This window comes from Diabrotica undecimpunctata, chromosome 1, assembly GCF_040954645.1.
Source record: "Diabrotica undecimpunctata isolate CICGRU chromosome 1, icDiaUnde3, whole genome shotgun sequence".
In the NCBI taxonomy this organism is placed as follows: Eukaryota; Metazoa; Arthropoda; class Insecta; order Coleoptera; family Chrysomelidae; genus Diabrotica; species Diabrotica undecimpunctata.
The window spans coordinates 60367635-60389460 of NC_092803.1; the positions used below are offsets into that span (position 1 = coordinate 60367635).

Consider the following 21826-nt stretch of genomic DNA (forward strand, 5'->3'; position numbering starts at 1 on the left):
CCTCGTTTAAACTTTTTTGCGTCTTGATAAAGTTGAGCTCCTCAAGTGAATGGATTGGTCATTTGTTACAGACTTAAAAGTAAAAAACTACGATGCCATTGTCTTTTCTAACAACATGAGTTATTTTTAACTGAATTTAATTCAAAGTGTTATTACAAATATTTTTGCGAACTTCTTGGTGCAAATGTGACAATTTTAGACACCGTTTTAGCACACATATTTTGCATGTTATTATCTATCTATATAAGGATTTTTACAGCTGTCGCCGCCTTCCTACTTTCAGCCAACGTCTCCAGTTTTTTCTGTTCTACCATTCTCCATCTCTAAGGTCTCGTCTTTCCATGGTCTCGTCCACTTTATCCCTCCATGATCTTCAGGGTCTACTTCTTTTCCTCCTTCCTATTGGGCTCCAATCCGAAATCTTTGCTATTCACCTTATATAATCTGTTCTTCTCCCATGTCCATACTAAATTAAACGTTTTTCTTCGATGTAGCTGAGTATGTCTTGTTCTACTGCCATTCTTCGTTTTATTTCCTCATATCTGATGCGATCCATTTTTGTCACTCTGTAGCTTCTTCTTATGAACTCCATTATATTTGATGTAATTTTGGACCTGTTTCGTTTATTTATTACCCAATTCTCTGCTCCATAAGTCATAATACTGCGTACAAAGGTGTTATAAATTCTCTTCTTTCTATTTCTGGTAATCTGTCTATCCCACAGTACCCCGTTCATTTGTTTAATACATGTTCCTGTCTGTGCTAATTTCCTGGTTATCTCTTGCTCGGTGGTTCCATTTTTTGAGAGTATGAATCCTAAATATTTGAATTTGTCAGTGCCGTTAATTTCCCTATTATCGTCCATTTCCAAGTTTCTCATTGGTTCTTGCTCTCTTGTTAAATATTCGGTCTTTTCTAGATTTATTTCCAGTCCATTTTTTGTGTATTCCTTTTCTGATTTTCGGAGCATATAGCACAGACCTTCTTCATCTTGAGCCGTTACCACTTGGTCATCTGCAAAGCTTAATGTGTACAAGAAGTTGTCCCGGATTGGTATTCCCATCCCTTCACATTTCCTTTTCCATGGTTTTAATATTTGTTTAAGGAATATATTGAACGGTGTCGGAGATGTAGAGCATCCCTGCAATAAGCCTTTTGTGGTCTTAAATTCGTTGGAGTATGTATTGCCGGTTTTAACTCGTATCTTGGTGTTGTTGTAAAGGTTTTTTACGGCTTCTACTAACCTCTGAGTTATTCCGATTTCCTTCATCGTGTTCCATAGTTGTTTTCTGGGGACCGTGTTATATGCCTTTTTTAAATCTATGAATGCCATGTGTACTGGTCTATTTTTTGCCATTTTTTTTTTCAATTAATTGTTGGAGTGTATATATGTGGTCTATGCAAGATCTTCCTGCCGTGAACCCAACCTGATCTTCTCCGATTTTATTTGAGATAGATTTTTCCAGTTTTTCTTTCAGTATTTTTCCATGTTATTATTGTTTTGTAAAATTCATCTTTCGCATTCTTCACCGATTTCCAAAGTTTTCGTTATCGTTTTATTTATAATGGGAAAGAAAAATTATGGAATGCAATATACTCAATGTATTTTCAGCCATCTTGAAAACACTTCAATCACTCAAACACGTGCACGCGTTAAACATTCATTGTGATACATTTATTTCTATAAATTAGAAGACTAGTGAGTTTTCAGTTTCTGTTGGTAAAACTTACATTTTCCTGAAAAAAAACAGCTTAACTTAAACAGCAGGATGGAGGTACTGCATTCGAAAGACTAGGTTTCACGCTTGTTTAGCCAAGTCCCGTTATTTAATAGCTACATTTCTTATATTTTTTTGTTTAAATATAATATTTATAATTAATACGCCATCTTAGTTTTAACTCCTTCGTACTCTGAGTTTCAGGTTTAAAGTTTTATCCGATATATGACACTCTAATTTTAATATTATTTTACTTATTTTATTTTTGCGTATCTTGAGCGTGTGTTTCTTTCATACAAAGTGATTTTGTGCCTGACATAGTTTCTATCTCGAATTTATAAATATAAAGAAATACATATACACAAGAGGAAATACCTCCTGAATATTCAGAACTTTATTGCATATTTGTATACTATTGCTACAAGTGTAACAACAAAATGCTAAAATATGATTTTATTTAATAATGTTTACAAATAGGATCTTTTGAGTTCTGTATGTTTTATATCTTTTACAATTTTTAAAACACTTTTTCAAGATATCAAAAGTATCTATAGAGTTAAATATAGTTAAATATAAATTATCAAAATTTCAAAATATCAAGAATATTATTATGACATGATGAATAGCATATCAAATCAACCAAGGATAATTTATTTTCTATGGACTATGCAAGCTGAAAATGATGTCCCACTAAGAGGTTATATTTTAAATTAAATGGCAAATACAGATAATATGTTATCGTCATCATCATTTTGCCTTTAGAACCTTGAGTGGGTCCTAGCCTTCTTAAAAATTTCTCTCTCTGGTCGTCCCTATACATCGCCTTCCAAGCACGTGTTCCCATATTTATCATGTCTTCATTGATGTTATCAAGGAACCTTGTTCTGGATCTTCCTCTTTTTCTCTGGCCAATAGATTTATCAAGGAGCATTTTTCCAGCTGGATCATTTTGTTCCATCCGCATTACATGTCTGATCCACCTCAGACGTCCTATTTTAATATATTTTACAATATCTGGCTCCTGGTATATTCTATAAAGTTCAAAGTTGTATCGTCTTCTCCATACTCCATTGTCATTCACCGTTCCATAGATTCGCTTCATAATACTTTTCTTTTAAGGCATCCTAACATGTAAGTTTATTTAAAATTCTTTATAAGACGTATATAATTTAAAATCTCTTTTGGCTACAGCGTTTTCGAACTAAAATACCCACCAACATTATTTTTTACTAAGTGCATATGAGTCAAGCGACTAAATAACTGGGTAAAAACCCTTTAGAGGATCCAACATTTTATTTAAAAATATGTTGTGATATTTGAGTATTTCTCAGATAACCTAATACGTAAGACTCCCACTAGGGATGGGTTCTAGATTCTAGATTCTCTAGGTTTCTCTTTCGTTCTCTAGGTTCTAGATCTAGTTCAACTCGAATTGCCATCTAGAACCCATTCAGACGTCGTCTGAGGGTCAGCAGCAACCCCTAGTGGGAGTCTAAGATTGCCATGCAATTTATCTGAGAAATACTCAAACATTAAAACATATTTTTAAATAAATTATAAGACATATTAATTTTTGTACCATCTAAAGGGTTTTTACCCAAGTATTTAGTGGCTTCACTCATGTGCACCTAGTAACAAAACACTGATGATGGGCTTTTTAGCCCAAAAGAGATTTTAAATAAACTTTTGTCATTGATCATTATACAGCCAACTACAGGAATTTTATTTTTTTTTTGGATCCTAACATGTTTTCTTATTACTTTTTGTTAACGTCCATTTCTCTGAACCATATATTAGGAGTAGGCGTATTATTGTTTTGTAGAGTTTTACCTTTGTATTTCTCAACAATATTGATATCATTAGCATAGGCAAGAATTTGCACTAATTTTGTTATATATTTACTTAGTGGCACAGGCCGTTGTTTTAAAAAGTTCAGACAGTTCCTCCTAGATTCGTTAACTTTTTCAAGACTTAATTTTGATAAATTTACTGATTTGGTACTCCTATCTTTTTAATTGCTTTGAGTATATCGCTTCTATTAACAGAGTCGTAGGCTTTGTAGTGTATAAATATGTGATGATTATCTATGATATATTCAAGTGTTTTTTATAAAATTAGTCTCAGGGTTGTAATCTGATGAATTGTCAATTTACCAGCTACGAGACCAGCCTGGTATTGTCCTACTATTCGTTCTGCATATGGTCCATACGGTGGCATGGTAGTGTGGAAAATATTTTATACGCTATATTTAGAGGGCTTAGAAAATCCTTTGTGGTTAGAGCATTCCAAGATCTTCTTTTTTGTATATGTTTCAAAATATTCCAATATTCCAATGACCATTGGATATATATTTCCAATATATATGCAATCTATACTTCTTTTGTTAGCTGCTTTAGTGCCATTATGGTATTGTGGTCACCTTTTTTTATGTATTTCAGCTGGAAGATTATCTATTTCGGGTTATTTGTCTCTGGCTATTTTTAACTGCATCTTTAACTTCAAGAATCGTTAGTGGTTTCTCTTTCCACTCGTCTGTCCCGCTTACCTTATATTTTTCGTCTTCCAGGCGATCTTCTGTTTTCTGTATATTAAGTGCGTATATTAAGTATTCCACCCATCCATTTAATACACCTTTCCTTGTTGTTAATAGGTCACCATTCTGACTTCTACATTGAGTTGTGGTTGCCTTGAATTATTTTCTGTTGATGTTAACTTTCTTATAGAATGCTCTGAATTATTTTTCTCTGTTTAGATTTTTTATATATTTATATTCTATATATTTAAGTTCATTATTTAAGTGGTTTCGTTTTTTATTTTTGTGTGCTCTCCTTTTTTCTTATTTCATTGTCTGGTAATTCTCTATAGTTGTTCTAGTTCGTCGGGTAAGCATCTATCTGTAGGCTTCTTTTTTTATTGTTCCCTGCAGTCATCGTCAAACCAATGATTATTAAGCACACTTTCCTGTTTCTATTTAATTTTTTTCTGTTGCCGCAATGTCTTCTTTCAGTGGGATTGAACAGTTTTTGGATAATTTTTATAGAATATCCAATTAACTATAACTTTCTATGATCTACACTTTCTACACTACACATATTCTGCTTCCAACTTAGAAATTCATTAAACTTACTCATTGATTTTTTTTTTCATGACAATGGGAGCGTTTTTTTAATTATTCTTTTCTTAGTATATTCTTCATCAATCAGTTCAATTGAATGGATTTGACACATGTAATACTTAAACTGTAACTAGTTTTTAAAACTGCTCTATAAAAGTGTCTATATTATTGACGATCACAATGACCCATCTTATTTTGTTCACAATAGCTCGACATAGATTATTTAATACTGGATCAGTTCATTTCCTACGATAATCAAGCCAGTATATACGTCTGGGTCTAAGGCCACCCTTGCTTTTAATCTTATTTTCTTTCGCGATATTTTTATTTCTCCATATTGCTTCATTTAGGCAACCTGCGGCTTTGTTTGCTCTATTCACTTCTGGATCTTCCACTTCTGTTTCGAGCTTTCCGTAGCTAGATAATGTGATGAATAGATATTTAAACTTCATGACTTGTTCTATAATCTGAACTTCCAGCTCCAATTTACATCTTAGTAAATTTGCTGTTATAACCATACATTTTATCTTTTTTCGCTAAATTACCATGTTAAATTTTTTGGTGGTTATATTAAATTTGTGCAGCATACGTTGTAAATCACCCTCAATTTAAGAGTACCGTATCGTCTGCATAGCATAATTAATTATATTGCTTCTCTCCTATTTGGTATCCTTTTTTAGTTCTTATTTTTTAATTATTTCGTCCACACTTCAATAGGGTGAGTTAGTTCTTCTTTACTTTTACTTTTATTGTCTTATTTAAGTCGTTTTAATTATTCCTAAAGGTATTTTAATGCATGCAGTAAGTAGATAACGTCCTTTAATTTGATCCGGTCAAATGCCTTCTTATGGTCCACGAAACATAGATATATAGGTTTGTTGTATTATAATTATTTCTCTGATTTTGTAAAGAGTTACAAATTTTGAAGTAATGCTAAGGATAGAAAAAGACCCAGAAATTTTGTCAACGATCAAACGAAGAAAACTCGAATATTTGGGTCACGTAATGAGAGGACATAAATACATATTACTTCAAAATGTAATGCAAGGAAAAATAGAAGGAAAACGGAATCCAGGCCGTAGAAGAATGTCATAGTTGCGTAATTTGAGAGAGTGGTTTGGCTGTACCACTAATGAACTCTTTAGGTCAGCTGTAAACAAGGTCAGGATAGCCTTGATGATTTCCAATCTCCGATAGGAGTGGTACAAGAAGAAGAAGAATGATTTCTCGTGTACTCATTATAAATATAGCGTCGGTGCATGATCTTCCCGACCTACAAACTTGGTGTTCTTCTGCTAGTGTTATAATTTCATTCAGTATATGCTTCACTTAATGCTTCTTTTACCTTTTGCTCCTCAATATTTATTTCTTCATTTGCGTCACCTCTACTCTTGGTGGTTCATTATCGTCACCGTTGGCTAATAGGAATCGAAAGTAATCTGCCCATGTTTAATTCCTTTCGTTTTTTGATCATCTGCAATACTTTATCTGTTATCTATTCATGCTTATTTTCTTCTTTGATTTAAGATTTTCATGCTAAAGTATGTTAATAGATGATTTGAAATTCTTTTTAAGCTCTCTTTTTACTTTTTCCTGGATGTTTTTTTTTTCAGTACATTTATATCTATTTTGGACCTTATTTTTATATGAACTACTTTGAGTCGTAAGAAATCTGCGCTTGGATATGTTTTTCTAACATGATAGAACTTCGAAATCTTTTGTTTATTTTGATAAAATCAATTTGTTTTCCTATGATTTTTCCTGGTTGATCACCGGGAGATTTCAACGTATGAAGCCTTCGTGGATATAATTTAACAAATGTATTCGTTATAACCATGTTCGTCTCTTGGCAGAATTGAATCAGCCCAAAACTTTAAGCTTTATTTATTTCTTCAACTTATACAAAAATTAACAAATTTTTGTTTACAATAACTCGCTACTAAAAATTTCTCTTTTCAAAACCTAACTTCTGTAAAATCTGATCTGATCTCTACCTTAAACAAACTGAAAAGGAAAGTAACCTTCATACTTTTATATATTTTTTAAAATTTACTTATATTTTCTTTTTAATAAGTTATGCGCATTAAAATATTAACATATATTTCAAGATTACAGAAATCTTTTCAATATTTTTGTTTTACTAGCTGTATTTTCGTTATAATAACTCAACATAATCAGAACCACAGTCGCGAAATATAAAAGAAAATAAAGTTTATGAGACCGGCTGTGTAGCGAAAGGCAAGAGTCCATTAATAAAATACAAAAAAAAAACGAAGCTAAATTAACGCTGTCAACGTCTATAAAACATATGTCAAATATTTTTTTAACCAAGTTGTGCATGTTATGCGCATTAAAATATTAACATATTTCTAAAAAGGGGATGATTATTTCCAAAAACGGGTCGAAAATATAAATTTAAAAAAAAAATTTAAATCCCCAGTATGCATGGTCATATATCTTACAAATCATCGTCTTTGGTTAGCTTCTGTTCCAGTAATATACCTCATGGCATAAAATGTTACAATTTAGAAGAGCTACAACAAACTCAGCAGCAAAAACTATCCGAACGCAAGATCGAGGAAGCACGCCTAAACCAAAAATATCTTCGGGAACATCCTGAGATTAAGGCAATAATATCTTTAATTCTGCATGCCATTCTAAGAAATAAGCCGCAGATCAACGTTAGACAGTTTGTTTCGCGATATTTTAACGAAAATATTGAACATGTCAAGAAAATTATTGAGAGTACTACTCTTTGTAAATTATAGTTATCTAGATATAAATTAACTCGTGTATAAGTAGGTTTTATGGTTTAAAATTGTTTGTGTTTGTAAAAGAAATAAAACATACTGAAATGTTAGTTAAATATTTGTGTTTTGGAAAATATTAAAATTGAAACTGATGGTTTATTCTCCGTGGCCTCTGGCGGCCGTTTTGTCTCCTTCTGTTTTAGGTGTGGTGCTCTTCAGCAGCATAGTCTACTTCGCAGAAGCGGGCACCGAGCAGTCATTCTTCAAATCCATACCGGACGCATTTTGGTGGGCGGTAGTCACAATGACGACAGTAGGCTACGGAGATATGAGGTACTCTATGATTTTAAGCGGCACTACTGACCTATCCTCCTCCTTACAGGTGTCGTGCTGTTCTCTAGTGCTGTCTACTTCGCAGAAGCCGGTTCCGAGAATTCCTTCTTCAAGTCTATCCCAGACGCGTTCTGGTGGGCAGTGGTCACCATGACGACCGTGGGCTACGGCGACATGACGTATGATGTACAAACCTAATTCAAATTTAGTTGCTCACTACCGTAGCTATACACCGCGACACCATATGACCACCTAGGTCAGGCTTGGAAGAATACATTTTAAGTTTGTTTTTACAGAGGATAAATCCGAATAAAATTAATACAATTTTTAAAAAAATTAGAACAAATATCAACTAACAGAAACATGGCTCTTTTTTAATAAACTGAACAATTAAAACACTGCAGAAAGCTGTTATTTGACAACATATTTGAAAGATTGGTTTTCATTTGTTATTTGTTACAAACACGATGTCGGTCTTATCCACTTTATAAAATGACCCTTACAATAATTCTGCTAGATTTACCAGATAGAGTGCTTGTTGATATGAAAAATATATTAGAGTTTCCTGGACAGACTAGTATGTTTTGATGGCAAACGGTATGATGTATCTTATGCCATTATGCCCATTCTACATAATAGAGTAGAGAGAATTGAATTTCCTGTTTATCATAACTTTTAACATTTATGTTAGAGGGTACTAAATTGACTAAGACTCAATGAGGAAGCTACTTGTAGTGAAATATACCTTCTAGAAATATCTTCGAAAGATATTAAAAGTATCAAATTTGGGAATATTTGTAATGTATAATGATAAATTGTAACAAAAACTCCTATTTTGAAAAAAATTCTCCTAAATGTTCAGAAAACTATCATGCCTTCGTCAAAATGGATAGATAATATAACAATAAAAGGTGATCCTTCTACAGTTAGCGCCGTTTCTCGCAGCCTAATTTTCAGTGTTTTCTGTGGAAGAAATCTTCAGTTTTTAAAGCTCTGCCAGTCATTGCATTTTCTTCATCTCTTGAGGACCGTCTTGGTTTACTTCGTCTTATATTCAGTCTTTTAGTTTCAATTGTATCTATTATATCTATATAAATTTCCATTTCTCTCCTATTATCTTCGTTCCTCACTCTATCAAGTCTACTGAGCCGGCAACATTGTTGCCAGTAGTTTATTTCCACAGCCTTAATTTTTTATTTATTTCTTTGGTTTATTTCACAGAGTTCAATAAAAGGACAATCCAATACTTTTTATTACCGTTCTATTGACTTTTCTTTTATTTTTTTTTAATTTTTTTATTTTATTATTCCACAATTGTCGGAATAGCTGTCTAGTGGCTGATCTTGCTTGGCCAATCCTGGAATATATTTCTTCTTTATTTCCTGCTTTTTATGTTATTTATACTTTCAAGTATTTGAAAGTTTCAGTTGATTTTATAGTTCTTCTTTTTCAATTTGAAGGCTTCTGGTTTATCTCCTGCAACTAAGTACTCTTCCAGTTTTAGAAGCATATAGTCTATATTACTATCGTCGTTAGCTAGTAGGGTTGGTCGTCACCAAAGTGTATCACGTACAGTGTCTCGTCTTTAATTTCGATGCCCATATTGCAGAACATTTTTCTCTATATAGTAGACTACAGACCCCTATAATGGGAATTTCTCTAGTTAATTTGTTTTCAGTTTTAATGTTTATCGTCATATTTTTATAAAGCTGTTGTACTGCTTTTATATATTTTTTTGTTTATTCAGATTTATAAAGACCATATGAGTCGTTACAGGATCTGCCTGCACGAAAGTCATTTTGTTTTCTACATCTGTCACCCCTTTTTCAATTTTATTTTTTATTATTTTTTCATAGAGTTTTGGGAATAAATTTATGATACTTAGCCCGCTGTAGTTTAAATAATTTTATCTATAACCTTTTTTGTAGATTTTGTTAATATGCGCTTTTGTCCACTCCGGTGGTAAGTCATGCCATTAATAGAATAACGTGAAAACATGCGCTAGTAATTCCCGTCACACTTGTTGGCTGTGTTTTAGTAATTTATCCGGTATACTTTGTGATCCACATGCTATTTGATTTTTTGGAGTTCGTATTGCATCTTCGAGTTTCTGTACATCGTCTACATTGTATTTCACTTATATGTTGTAATTGTGTTCATGAATTACGGTCTTGTTTTGGTCAGAAGTTGTGAGCAGCTTTTTTACTATTTTCCATGCATCTCTTGATCTTGTAGACTCTATATATTTATTGAACTCTTCGCATTTACTTTTTAAGCAAATACATATTTTTTACTTTAGTTACTAGATTTTTTACTTTTCTATTTGATCTTGTATATGTTTGTCTATCATCTGGGTTACTTGTCTGCAGCCCTTTTGGTATGCTTGTTTTTTCTTTTATACTGCATTAGCGATGTCATTTGTCTACCACAATGGAGTATCCTTTTTGTTCTTTATCGTGCGGAGCTCTTCATAAGCTACTTCACTGATTTTTTTGATTATCTTTTGGTAGGTATCCTAGGATGAGGAGTAGATAATTGCTGTGAATTGCCCAATAACTGCACAAATATAAGTACAAAGAGTTAGGACATGCAGGCATATTAGCAGAACCGTAAATAGTTCAAAACGAACTAAAATAAAACGAGTCCAAGAGGAAGATCTGGATCTGAATGAAATTCATAGAAACTATCAAAACTCAAAAAAATAAAGCTTCGGACAGGAAGTAATTGATAAGTACTGAAACCAGTACTTTTAGGGTTAAAGCATGTATTTGCATACTATTTGCAGGAGAAAAATCTTGAATATTTTTTCCTAAACAATATTATAAAACGTTAGTTAATATATTATTTATACTTTATACTTGACCTCTTACTCTTTTTTCAACGTTTCAATAGGTGGACATTGTAATTCATAGATACTTTATTTTCATTACTTGTTTAATGTTAACTCTATCGACTTTCAAATAACATCTTATGAGTTCTTTACTGATTACTGTTCTAGTTTTTAAGTTTATAAGGCTATCTGTATTTAGGGATATCAATATTATCGTCTGCGTAACAGAGAATTTTAATTTTATTGTATTCCATTATGTTTCATCTTCCTTTGTTGAAGCTTTTTTATGACTTCATTCCTGCTTAGATTCAATATCATAGGGCTTAGTTAATTCTCCTATTTTATAATATTGCCCCTATCTATAGGTTTCATAAGTTGTCCAAATATTTTGACTTTCATCTTATTGTTCTGATAGACATTTTCAATAGTTTTTTTTATAATATCCACCGGTATCTCTTTATTATAAACAAGATGTATTACACCTTTTTTTAAATGTATTGTATGCTAAAGGCTTCTTTGCAATTTGCTTTATAACGAATATTGTATCTGTACACGATATTCCTAGAACGGAAACCTTCGTGCTCAACTGCTAGGTTTATGGGTTGATTTATTCGTTCTTGCAAAATTTTAGTTGTAAATTTTGTATTTTACTTTTTGAATTAAAGATTAGCTTGCCTTCTTGTATTTTAGTGGGTCCCATAATACTGTTAATTGATATTATCAGTTGATTCGTCGTTTTCGCCCCCACCATATTTCAACAATTCATTTGGTATCCCATATTTTTCTGCAGCTTTTCTGTTCTTTTGTTTTTCAAGTGTTTTTTGTACATCTTACTTGCTTATGTGAGCTACTTTGTTCATGGTAATTTCTAATGTTTGTGGTTCCAGCGTCATTTATTGTGCCTCTGTATGTAATTTCTTTAAATATTCAATCCATGTATACTTTTCGATTTATTTCAGGTTTATTAGTTTCGTTATCTCCGCTCTTTCATCTCTGACTCTCTGAATAAAAGTACTCTGTAAACCATAAAAATCATACTTAAGTTCTTTTGAGAATCGTTTTTTACTTCTTAGTAAAAGTGCATGTGTTTTATTTCCTATTTTCTTATAATCGTCGTACTCTTGTGGTGTCTTGTTTGACATTTCCTTCAGGCAAACTTTCTTCTTTTTCTTGAAGGCTGTACAAAACCACAAAGTTTTTCGCTTTAGGAGAGACTGGCTTTTAATTACCTTTGTTTCACTCAAAGCTCGAAGTTTCGACTTTCATCTTTTATTTTATGGTATCTTTTGCAATTTTTTTGTGATATATATATATATATATATATATATATATATATATATATATATATATATATATATATATATATACAGATTGAACGAATTTAAAACGGAACATACGAAATCAATGTATTTCGGCTCAACTCCGCTCTAGGTGGTTGGCCAACAAAAGGTTGTCAAATAATTATATTATAAAAATCCAATACTTCAGCGGGCTGCTGGATTCTGAATTCATTCAAGAACAAGTCAAAACTCCACCCAAATAGGTTGCCTAGAATCACTGTGAAAACTAGACTACACAAGCAGTTATTATGCTGTCAAACCACTTATCGCTTCCTTATAGTCCAAGAGATAGAGCCGAAATTTTGAACTGATCAGTAATATGACATTTCTCTATTGGAATATATTCATTGTAACTGGTTTAAGACTTTGCCTTACAGGCGGACGCCCCTCGTGGTACAGGGGGTGGCTATACAGGGATGAAGTTGTAATTTTTTTCAGAAAAATTAACGATCGATAATATGGCTGAAAATTTGCCCAGAGTAAGATCTTGGTATAACCAGACGAAATCCCAAAGGGCGGACGCGAGAGTGGATACATAAGGGGTGGCGGACAGGGGTAAAATTGCAATTTTTTGGGGAAAAATTAACGATAAGTAATATGTCCGCCATTTTCATGGTTCATTATTTAGCCCCTAAAAACTCTAAATCCAAAAGGGCGGACAGCTGGGTTGGTACAGAGAGCCATAAAACGGGGTCAAATGTACCACTTGCCTGCGCATGTTAGGTCTCGGTAACAATTTTCAAACTGATTTTATTATGATATTTTTATACCGATTGATTTGAAAATTTGTATGCTCACTTCTGTTACTATTCTGAGAAGCGTCAAGTAGAGTTTTCCTCAAAATTTTCCAAAAAAATTTTCGTAATTTTTTCAGGTAAAATCTAATTTATAGAATCCTTTCGATTTTCTGTAAGTTATACCATGATTTTTTTCCAAAAATTTTTAAACGATTTTTACGATAAGAAAAAAAAATTTTTAGAAAAACTTTTCTAAAACATTTGATAAAACTCTACGTCATCGTCTGAATCTTTTATAGAATATTTTGTAGTTTTAAAATGATATTATGATATTGTTTTTTTTCAAACTAAAGTCATATTTACTTTACAAATCACATTTTTTTCTTAAATATAAATATTTTACGAATTAATTTTTAATTGAATAAATGTTTGATATTTGATATTTTATTAAATTAAAGTAATTTTATAATGTTAACTATTAAATATTTTTGGTATAACAAATAGTAATTTTACTTATTTTTTATTACAATAAAAAGGTTTTTAAATTTATATTGCCATCTGTCAAATAACTGTCAAAGTTAAACTTGATAATTAAAAGTTCTCCTATTAATTTTTAATAATTGTGTGTATATTAAACAGTATTTAATAGTTATATTACAATTAATTAGTATTCAAAATTCCCATTGATGTAGCCAACGAGTAAACATTACCTTGTGATGTGATAATTCGAATTATTTTGTGTGTTATGGAAAAAGCAATTATTATTGGACTATAATATTATTATATTCAACTGAAGTAAAACTGCAGATACAGGTAACTGTTATATTCCTATTATTTTATCCACAGTGTCCTAATAGGACGACTGTTGCAATACTAAAAATTAAGTGAAGTGTTTTTGGTATCCAGGAACACTCACAAAAATGAACTCAAATCAAAACCTCACAACTCCACAAGTCCTCCCCACAAAATCATATGTCGCTGCTACTTTATCCAAACCTCCACCTCCTACTTTCCCACGTAAGGAGCAAGCCATTTTAATGCACGCTATTCCAAATACTGTTTTATTTGACTATGTTAAAGCTATAGGGGACATTGTTATCCCAAAAAACATTACCTTTGCATCACGTATTTCAAATAACCGCATCTGTATTTATCTTTCCTCGCCTACAGTTGTCGATAACCTTCTAAAAACACATCAAAATATCTCTATCAACTCTACAGTAGTTCCCATCAGAAGACTTATCACCCCAGCTAAACGCCTTCTTATATCTAACGTATCTCCTTCAATTCCACATTCCATAATTGAGAAAGCCCTTAAAGATATTGGATTACAGCTGGTCTCTCCTGTGTCATTTGTGAAATGTGGTGCACTCGGAGAAGGTTATGCACACATAATGAGCTTCCGAAGAGTAACGTATATTATCCCCGATAAAGAGAACTTTTCAATAGATAGAAACTTCGTTATTACATACGAAAACACACCTTATAGAATATTTATTTCTACGGATAAATTGCATTGTTTTTTATGTAAAGAGGTCGGACATACCGCTGACTCATGTACCAATAATCCAACTACTTTTTCTCAAACTGAACTACCCCATCTAGAGCCCTCTACATCTGAAATTACTGATATAATTTCTGACGTAAACACTCCTGTTCAATCAGACCTAACTACTTTAAATTGCACAGAAACCCACACTGAAACAGATACTGAAACTATACACCCATCAATTCCACCCACACAAGGACAAAAAAGAGCTATATCAACAGACAGCAATTCTGATATTCCTTCTCTATTATCTTCAGCAAGTACACCCGAACCATCGTCTAACCAAATGCTTCCTCCGTTATCCACAAACACAAACACTATCTCCAAACCTCACAAGAAAAAAGCAAAAACTACAAAATCAGAGGAACATAATCTAACAGCTAGTTCACTACAATCCGTAGCGGCCATTTATAAAAATAATCCATCTGGTTTAACTTTGACCGAGACTCAGTTTATTGCTTTCCTAGAAAATACACATGGTAATCCTAGTCCACTTAATGAAGCTTTTGTTTTTACGTCAAATATTGAAGGACTATTACAAGACATAACAGTTCTCCATTCAGAAACTAAGGAAAGATCCCTTAAAAATCGACTTACGAGACTTCAAAAGAAAATCAAAAGACAGCTAAACTCAGATGACTCTGATAATATCAGCGTCTCATCTGAACTCCTAACCGATGATGAAACCAAAATCCTTATCTCCCAACAGCCAGAACAACCATCTCAGTTGCCCCTTACCCCTTCAACTCAAGATTCACCTTCAATTTAATCCAATGGAACTGCGATGGGTTCTTTCCCCGTATTGAAAGAATCCAACAACTAGTGACAGAAAAACAACCCGATATCATATGTCTACAAGAAACGAACTCAAAAATATCTAAGCTTCCCACACTAAAAAAGTTCGAAGGATATCATTATATCAGAACTAATTGTGACAGAGCCAGTGGTGGGACATCTATTTTTATTTCAAGTGAAATATATTCATCCCATCTTCTCATCACCACCGAACTCGAGGCTATCGCCGTAACTACTTGGTGTCCTAATAAACTTACGATATGCAGTGTTTACATTCCTCCTAACTACCCCCTTAAAGAAATTGAAATTCTAAATCTTATATATCAGCTCCCCGTTCCATATATTCTAGTAGGTGACTTCAATGCTCATAACTTTATGTGGGGGTCAAACCATACTAATGGCAAAGGTAAAACTATAGAAAACGTTATCAATTGCACAGGCTCCTGTCTACTAAATACAGGCTCTAATACGCATCTGAACTTTTCCTCTGGCACATTTTCGGCGATAGATCTTAGTTTTAGCGACCCAAAAACATATACTTCACTAACTTGGAAAACTTCCGATGATCTATATGACAGCAACCACTTTCCAATATTTGTATCATCTGATATCTCCAACCATGAACAAACTATAACCAGAAACTTCTGGCGGCTAAAAAATGCCGACTGGATAGACTATACTTCACAAACAGATAACACCTTACCTTCTCTATCCCTATCCGACAATATTAACAATAATCTATTATTAATCACAGATTCCATACTTAAAGCTGCAAATTTGCACATAGGCAAAAATAGTATTTCCCATAAAAGAAAGGCAGTACCTTGGTGGAATACATCTTGCCAAACTGCAACAGAACAACAAAAATTAGCTCTTAAAAATTACCGTAAAAACAAAAATCTGGAGAATCTTATTGAACTAAAGAAAACTAGAGCCAAAGCCCGATTTATTATAAAACAAAGTAAAAAATCATCTTGGAGAGAATATGTATCCTCTATTAATTCAAACACCAATCCGGCGGACCTCTGGAAAAAGATTAGGCAAATCCAAGGAAACAACACCAACCTCAAAATCTCTAGTATTGCTGTAAATAACACTACAATCACTGACAATCGAGAAATCGGTGAAACCCTAGCAACGCACTTCGACACTAAATTCAAAAGTAAAATAGATGCCTCCTTACGAAAACCATTACCTAACACCCCACCCTGTTCCTCACCCGAAACAATAATGGACATCACACATCTTAATTCTCCCTTTCTTTTTGAAGAACTAGTATCAGTTATTCAAACTTGTAAAAACAATGCCGCTGGTCCTGACGACATTCCTTACATATTAATCAAAAAGCTCTCAAACTGTAGCCTACTCAAAATACTTGAGATGTATAATTTAATCTGGTCATCTAACCAATTTCCCAATCAATGGCAAACCTCTATCGTAATACCTATTAAAAAGCCTAACCTAGAACGTTCCTTGGCCAACTCTTATAGACCTATATCACTAACTTGTACGATATGCAAAATATTCGAAAAAATGATTAATAAAAGACTCCTATGGTTCATTGAAAAACATAAGATATTTGCTAGTGAACAGTCAGGATTTCGTCAGAACCGTTCAACCCAAGACAACCTTGTAATCCTCCAAACTCATATATCAGAGGCCTTAAACAAAAGACAAGAAGTCGTAGCTGCCATATTTGATATTGAAGGTGCTTTTGACACTATAAGTAGGCAATATATATTAAACAAACTTATCCTTCTTAATATTAATGGTAATATATTTAACTTCATACGAAATTTTCTATCTTCTAGATCGTTCAGAGTCTCTGTCAACGGTATTTTATCTTCTACTTATACTCAAACCGATGGCGTACCTCAGGGATCGGTACTAAGTCCTACACTTTTTAATCTAGCAATAAGTGATTTATGCTCTCACCTCATTTCCCCTATTAAACATATCATGTATGCTGATGACCTAGTAATTTTCTGTCATGGACAAAACTCTTCTACCACCTCGAAGCTTATTCAAACTGCTGTTGACACACTTTTAAAAAAAACTAGTGACATGGGGTTATCTTTATCCAATGTAAAATCTAAAATTATAAACTTTAGTAGACGTCCCCCTTCTCCATCTCCACTTATTTTGATCAACAATGTCCCTCTTCCTGTTGTTAAACAATGCAAAATTCTCGGATTAACGTTTGACTCACGACTAACTTGGAAGCAACATATATTTGCAATAAAAAGAGAAACGAGCATAAGACTAAACATAATAAAAACTCTATCACATCATTATTGGGGATCTGACGAAAACTCACTTCTTAAAATATACAGATCACTAATACGCTCCAAACTAGATTATGGTTGTCACATATATATATATCCGCCTCCAAAACATATATTAACCTTCTAAACTCAATTCACAACACAGCCCTTCGTCTTTGTATTGGCGCTTTTCGATCTAGTCCTGTAGATAATCTTTATTGCGAAGCTAACGAACCTCCTCTTTGTATAAGACGAAAACAACTGCTACTCTCTTATGCAGCATCGGTATCAGCTAACCCCTCTAATCCAGTGCATCCCTTATTTGTAATGTCCACGTATAATTTACACAATACCAATTTCTTACCACCAATAAAACCTATTCCACTAATTTTAGCACAGACACTTAATGATATCTCTCTTACACATACCCTTCCTCTTTATCTCCCTCCATCTCCTCCTTGGATCATGTCCACGCCCAAATTTAACACCTCGCTCACCAACTTCGATAAAAATAAACATCCGAAAGAGATCATTATAAATGCATTTAAAGACATTATAGATACAAATAAATACGACCTAATATTATACACGGATGCCTCAAAAAATGACACAGGAGTAGGCTGCTCTGTTACAACCTCTCATTCACTAATTAAGTCATCACTTATACCAGCCATCAGCAGCGTTCATACTGGCGAATTATTTAGTATATTGCAAGCTTTTAACCATATATCTCCACCTAATAAGCAGGTTGCCATATGCACAGATTCTTTAGCATCAATCTATTCTATCAAAAATATATTTACTGATCATCCAATCGTCCAAAAGATCCTAGACTCTTACCAAATTATCTTGTCCCAAAACATAACAGTTACCATAATCTGGCTGCCATCACATATTGGTATAGAAGGCAATGAAACTGCAGATCACTATGCTAAACTTGCTACAGCATCACCTGAAATCACCGATAAAATTCAAATTTGTAAGGACCTAAAATCATATATTAAAAGAAGAACCAGACTCCTTTGGCAGCAGCATTGGAACTCTAACCGTTCGATCTTGCACGAAATACAACCGTCAATAACCAGTCAGCCTACATTTGACTATTCAGCCCTCTCAAGACGAGATCTCATTGTGATAAGACGACTTCGGATAGGACATTCAAAACTCACACACGGCTACCTAATGTCCTCTAGCATCCGTCCCTCCTGTCAAATCTGCCAATCATATTTGACAATCAAACATATTCTCACTGAATGCCATCAACATTTGGCCAGAAGATTACAATACAAACTCAAAAGTGAAGTACGAGGTATCCTAAACAACCCTGACCAAATAAAAGCTGTGCTACAATTCCTTAGAGATGAACACTTATATCAAAAAATATAATTAGATTTTAATTTAGACATTGTATAACATATTATTATTATTCCGTATTATTGTAACATATTCTTAATGTAACACTTAATGTTTGTGTAATGAAAATTCATGTTATAGTACCTGTGTAAGTGGCCATAGTAGCCGAGCACGTTTAAAGTTGAAATAAAAAAAAAAAAAAAAAAAAAATTTATATTGCATAAATTATGGTTGTTCAGATATAAGAAAAATTGATTTATTATTACATTAATAATCAAATACAAAATATATTATTTCTATTTATCAATAGGTAAAATTCAATTTGTAGAATTCCTTTAACATTTTACAAATAATTATTAATAAACATCAATTTAATAGTGGAATTATCATTTTTTTAAGTTTTGAAATTTACTTTGTACTTAGATATTTTCAATATTTTTTTTTAACTTTCAAATTGATTTAATTTTTTTTTTCATTAGTTAATTATAATTTTACAAATTCTGTTTGGACATTAATTTTGCATCATTATTATTTTAAAATATTAAAATAATAATGATGCGCGTTCCATTTAGATCAGTAATTCTAGACGCATGCGCTAAATGTAATAAGTATCAAGATGCTTTTATCCAACTTGGTGAAACTGACTTCGATTGTAATGAAGTTTTTGAAACCTTAGAAACTTTCATATGTCACTTATATGGAACAGGACTGACGAGAACAATTCCAAAAGAAAAGTAAACGATGTCAGATTTTCACTATTTAACCGGCAGTATAAGTTGCATGATATGAACGAGCCTTTAAAAAAAAACTAAAAAATTTCGATGCTTCAAGCTTACCAACCATGTCAAGATGAATTACACCAACATCTACTGCGAGCCCATTATATTTCAAATATTTGGACAAATGCTCATAAAAAAGTACCAACAGAATTGATTGTTGAAGAACATGGTTGGGAGTTTGAAGATGAAACATATAAATTCAATAGTTTAGTGGACCTCAGATGCCAGAATCAATTCGAGAAGTAGTGATTGAAAATGAAGCAGATAATGAATGTGATATTATTGAAAGTGAAAGTGACGAAGATGATGAATGTGATGACATCAGTAAGAGTGAGAAAAATGACGAAATTTTTAAGTTTTTCTAAATTTTTTTTTCTTATCGGAAAAATCATTTGAAAATTTTTGGAAAAATTCATGGTATAACTGACAGAAAATCGAAAGGATTCTACAAATTAGATTTTACCTCAAAAAATTACGAAAATTTTCATTTACGGAAATTTTTTTGGAAAATTTGAGGAAAACTCTACTTGCGTAGATACGCTTTTCAGAATAGTAACAGAAGTGAGCATACAAATTTTCAAATCAATCGGTATAAAAATATCATAATAAAATCAGTTTGAAAATTGTTACCGAGACCTAAAATGCGCAGGCAAGTGGTACATTTGACCCGTTTTATGGCTCTCTGTACCCAACCCAGCTGTCCGCTCTTTTGGATTTAGAGTTTTTAGGGGCTAAATAATGAGCCATGAAAATGGCGGACATATTACTTATCGTTAATTTTTCCCCAAAAAATTGCAATTTCATCCCTGTCCGCCACCCCTTATGTATCCACTCTCGCGTCCGCCCTTTTGGGATTTCGTCTAGTTATACCAAGATCTTACTCTGGGCAAATTTTCAGCCATATTATCGATCTTTAATTTTTCCGAAAAAAATTACAACTTCATCCCTGTATAGCCACCCCCTGTACCACGAGGGACGTCCGCCTGTAAGACAAAGTCTTAACCCAGTTACAATGAATATATTCCAATAGAGAAATGTCATATTACTGATCAGTTCAGAATTTCGGCTCTATCTCTCCGACTATTAGGCAAGCTCCTCTTTCCTTTAAAGGAGACAGATAGTTGAACGATATTTTATACAATGTCTATCACCGGATATGGATTTATTTTTGTCCAAGTTTTATATTGGTCCACTATTTCAAATGCAGTTCAAACAGACATATATTAAATTGTATGTTCCGTTTTAAATTCGTTCAATCTGTATATATATATATATATATATATATATATATATATATATATATATATATATATATATATATATAAATATATATATTATATATATATATATATATATATATATATATATATATATATATATATATATATATATACATACATTTCTGACGCTTTCTATGTCCTACTCTATGCCGATGTTAGTGCCCTTACCTCCAAAATAGAGAAAGGGAGTAGCTCTCTATTAGAAAGAACATAGTCTACAATGGATCTTTATTCCCTATTATAGTATATTCCAAGGTATACCTGTGTTATTTTTTTATGAAGGCAAAAATAATTATTTTTGGTAGGTAATTCATTTATTATAAATTATATAAAAACATATTCGTATGGTATATAGTTTTCCAAAAAGTGTTGCAATTTGCATTGAAACACATACGCCTAGATCTGAAGGATATTCATTTATTCAAAAATCTATACTCATTCAAACAGTCGTACGGGCGGAAGATAATGAGACAAACCAAGTAGAACTTCAAAGTGGAGTCAGATAAGGATGTGTTCTGACGCTACAATTATTTTTGTGTACTCCCAACTAATATTTTAGGAGGCACTATGGAAAAGAACTGAAGGTGTAAGGATTGGAAGGATACGACCATCCATCTAGGTCATATATCTTTCTCGATATTTTTATTTCTCCATATTGTTTTATTCAGGCAACCTGTGACTCTGTTTGCTCTATCCACTTGATCTTTGACTTCTGTTTCGAGCTTTCCGTAGCTAGATAATGTGATACCTGGACATTTAAACTCCATCACTTTTTCTTTTAGGTCTTTCCGCTCCAATTTACATCTTAGTAAATTTGTTGTTGTAACCATGCACTTTGTCTTTTGTGGGTAAATTAACACGTAAAATTTTCTGGCGGTTATTTTAAAGTTGTGCAGCATACGTTGTAAATCATCTTCACATTGAGAGTCATATTGCGTCGTCTGCATAGCAGATTATTTTAAGTCGTTTTCTTCCATTTGGTA

At 32.7% G+C, this 21826-nt stretch overlaps 1 protein-coding gene across 7 annotated transcripts in view; it reads left to right on the forward strand.

Annotated features, from left to right (window-relative positions):
• Positions 1–21826, forward strand: part of Sh (Potassium voltage-gated channel protein Shaker) — a 566859-nt gene that overhangs the window by 412125 nt on the left and 132908 nt on the right. For 5 of the 7 annotated variants that reach the window (XM_072543327.1, XM_072543321.1, XM_072543300.1 and 2 more), the window contains exon 5: positions 7966–8095. In XM_072543327.1, the coding sequence (XP_072399428.1) occupies positions 7966–8095 (130 nt within the window). Of the gene's footprint in view, positions 1–7786; positions 7917–7965; positions 8103–21826 lie in introns of all 7 variants that reach the window. The other 2 variants (XM_072543314.1, XM_072543331.1) reach the window with 2 other exon arrangements.